This window comes from Vollenhovia emeryi, unplaced genomic scaffold (genome assembly GCF_000949405.1).
Source record: "Vollenhovia emeryi isolate VEMERY1.0 unplaced genomic scaffold, V.emery_V1.0 DF939176.1, whole genome shotgun sequence".
NCBI classification, from domain to species: Eukaryota; Metazoa; Arthropoda; class Insecta; order Hymenoptera; family Formicidae; genus Vollenhovia; species Vollenhovia emeryi.
In genome coordinates, this window is record NW_011967190.1 from 1,331,702 (window position 1) to 1,333,641 (window position 1,940).

At 50.6% G+C, this 1,940-nt stretch overlaps 1 protein-coding gene across 4 annotated transcripts in view; it reads left to right on the forward strand.

The window, feature by feature from the left end:
• Nucleotides 1-678: 678 nt before the first annotated feature.
• LOC105563419 overlaps nt 679-1,940 on the forward strand; it is a 5,753-nt gene continuing 4,491 nt past the window's right edge. Inside the window, exons 1-2 of one of the 4 annotated variants that reach the window (XM_012015006.1) lie at nt 679-1,096; nt 1,701-1,940. In XM_012015006.1, the coding sequence (XP_011870396.1) occupies nt 1,735-1,940 (206 nt within the window). In that variant the 5' untranslated portion in view covers nt 679-1,096; nt 1,701-1,734. The remainder of the gene's footprint in view (nt 1,097-1,700) is intronic. The other 3 variants (XM_012015009.1, XM_012015007.1, XM_012015008.1) reach the window with 3 other exon arrangements.

The following is a 1,940-nucleotide window of genomic DNA, read 5'->3' on the forward strand; positions in this document are numbered from 1 at the left end:
CTTGTCTTAATAAACGATGTAACTATCGAAAAAAAACTCTTCAAAAATGAATATAAGCACCATCTCTCACTTAAAATTTTCGCCAGGGATACGTGCATAATTTTGCTCTTACAGCAAAATTGCAAGTCGATTAGTTAAAAGTCATACGACAACCAATGAACTCGTAACTTTTCTTTAAGAGCAGAATTCGCGCATACGTTTCTCTCAAGAATGAATTCAGGGGCCCGATTCTTGAATTTATTCGACGAAGAAATGTATACGAAAACTCTGCTCTGACAGAAAAGTTGAAAGTCTATTGGTTAAAGCCATGCGAGTAGCCAATCAAGTTGCAACTGTTCTGTAAGAGCAAAATTTTCGCATACGTTTCTCCTTCGAATAAATTCAAGAATCGAGCGCCAGATACTTATAAATCATAAATCTTTTCTTCAAGCGTGAACTTGTGAAAAGTGACAATTTTTATCGACAAATGCTGAATTCACTAGTAAACTTCGGGCTTTTCACGAGTTGACACCAGAGAAAAGGATTCGTGATCGCGCTCCAAGAATCAGAGATCCAGCCGCAAGGCGCGACTCGAACGGGGAACGGGGGGGGGGACTCTTGCCCGCGACTGTACCCGGCGCCGCGGTGCGCGTGCGCGGCGCGCGCGGCGCGGGACAGCCGACGTTCGAGACAAACGAGCGGCGCGCACACGGCGCCGATCGTGTGGTGACGGACGCGCTCTTCGCGGCCGCTCGATCGCGACGGGGTGAGAGAGTGAGAAAAAATAAAAAATAATCGAACGGAGGCCCATTGCGGAAGCGTGGACCGCGCCGGGACGTGCGCGACGACAACAACGGCGACGTGTCGATCCGCCCGAACGCGGCCGTGGGTGAAATTGCGGTAATGACGGAGCGCGCCTGAGAGATCGAAACGGACGGAACGGAGGTACGACGTTGCGGAGCGAGCTGGTCGAAAAGCACTCGCGTAGTCGCGTCGCCCGAATCCTCCGACGATGGTCACGCGCCGACTGATAGCTCGGTCGGGATAAACGGACGAGGTATATCGGGGGAATATATCGCGCGATAAGAGACCGAGAGGAACAGCGAGCGGAGGCAAGGTAGGAGACCGCCTTTCGCATCGGCGACGTTTAATTCGCGCGTTGCGGGATGAGACTCCGCCTAACCAACGGCGATGCGCCCGAGATACGACGCGCTTTGCAATATGAATAACGCTTGTTTTTAGCCTAGCCGCTTTCGCACGCAAACGTCAGAATAATTGCCCGCCGAGTGAGAAGTTGTTTTCAACGCGCGCGGCCTAGGATGCCCGTTTCGTGTGTCGTCTCGCTATTCCTTTTATTTCGCGAGTAGGAAGTGAATTGAAGAGAGTGCAGGAGTCGCCGCGTTCGGACAAATTAGTTGGAATTTGCGCATTTTGTAAAGCCAAAGGCCCGTATTCTGTGTCGTCTTTTATCGACAGAAGAGCCTCTAAAAGTGACTTGTAACCAACCGGAAGGCTTGTTGGCCACTTTTAGAGGCGCTTTTGTTGATACAATTATAAAAGAGGGTTCAGAATATGGGCCAGAGTTTAAAGCGCCAGATTTTTGCGAGCTTGTCAATTTTTAATCCTAAAAATTAATTTTTTTGTTTGCGTTCAATTTCGCGGGACATGTAGATTTCCGCCAGTTCCTCTTGTTTATGATTTTGTCCATTTTTCCCTCCAAGACGACCCGCGCTCGACAGTTCGAAAGCCGACAGAATGATCGGGCCGTCGTCAGGGACAGCCGGCGAGGTCGCCGAGAGCCAGTGCTGTGCCTCCTCTAAGCGGAAGATCTTCGAGGACCTGGACATCGACAGCTCGAAGCGAAAGGTTTTTGACGAGCTGGATATCGACAGCCCCAAGCGAAAGGTCTTCGACGAGCTGGATATCGACAGCCCCAAGCGAAAGGTCTTCGACGAGCTGGA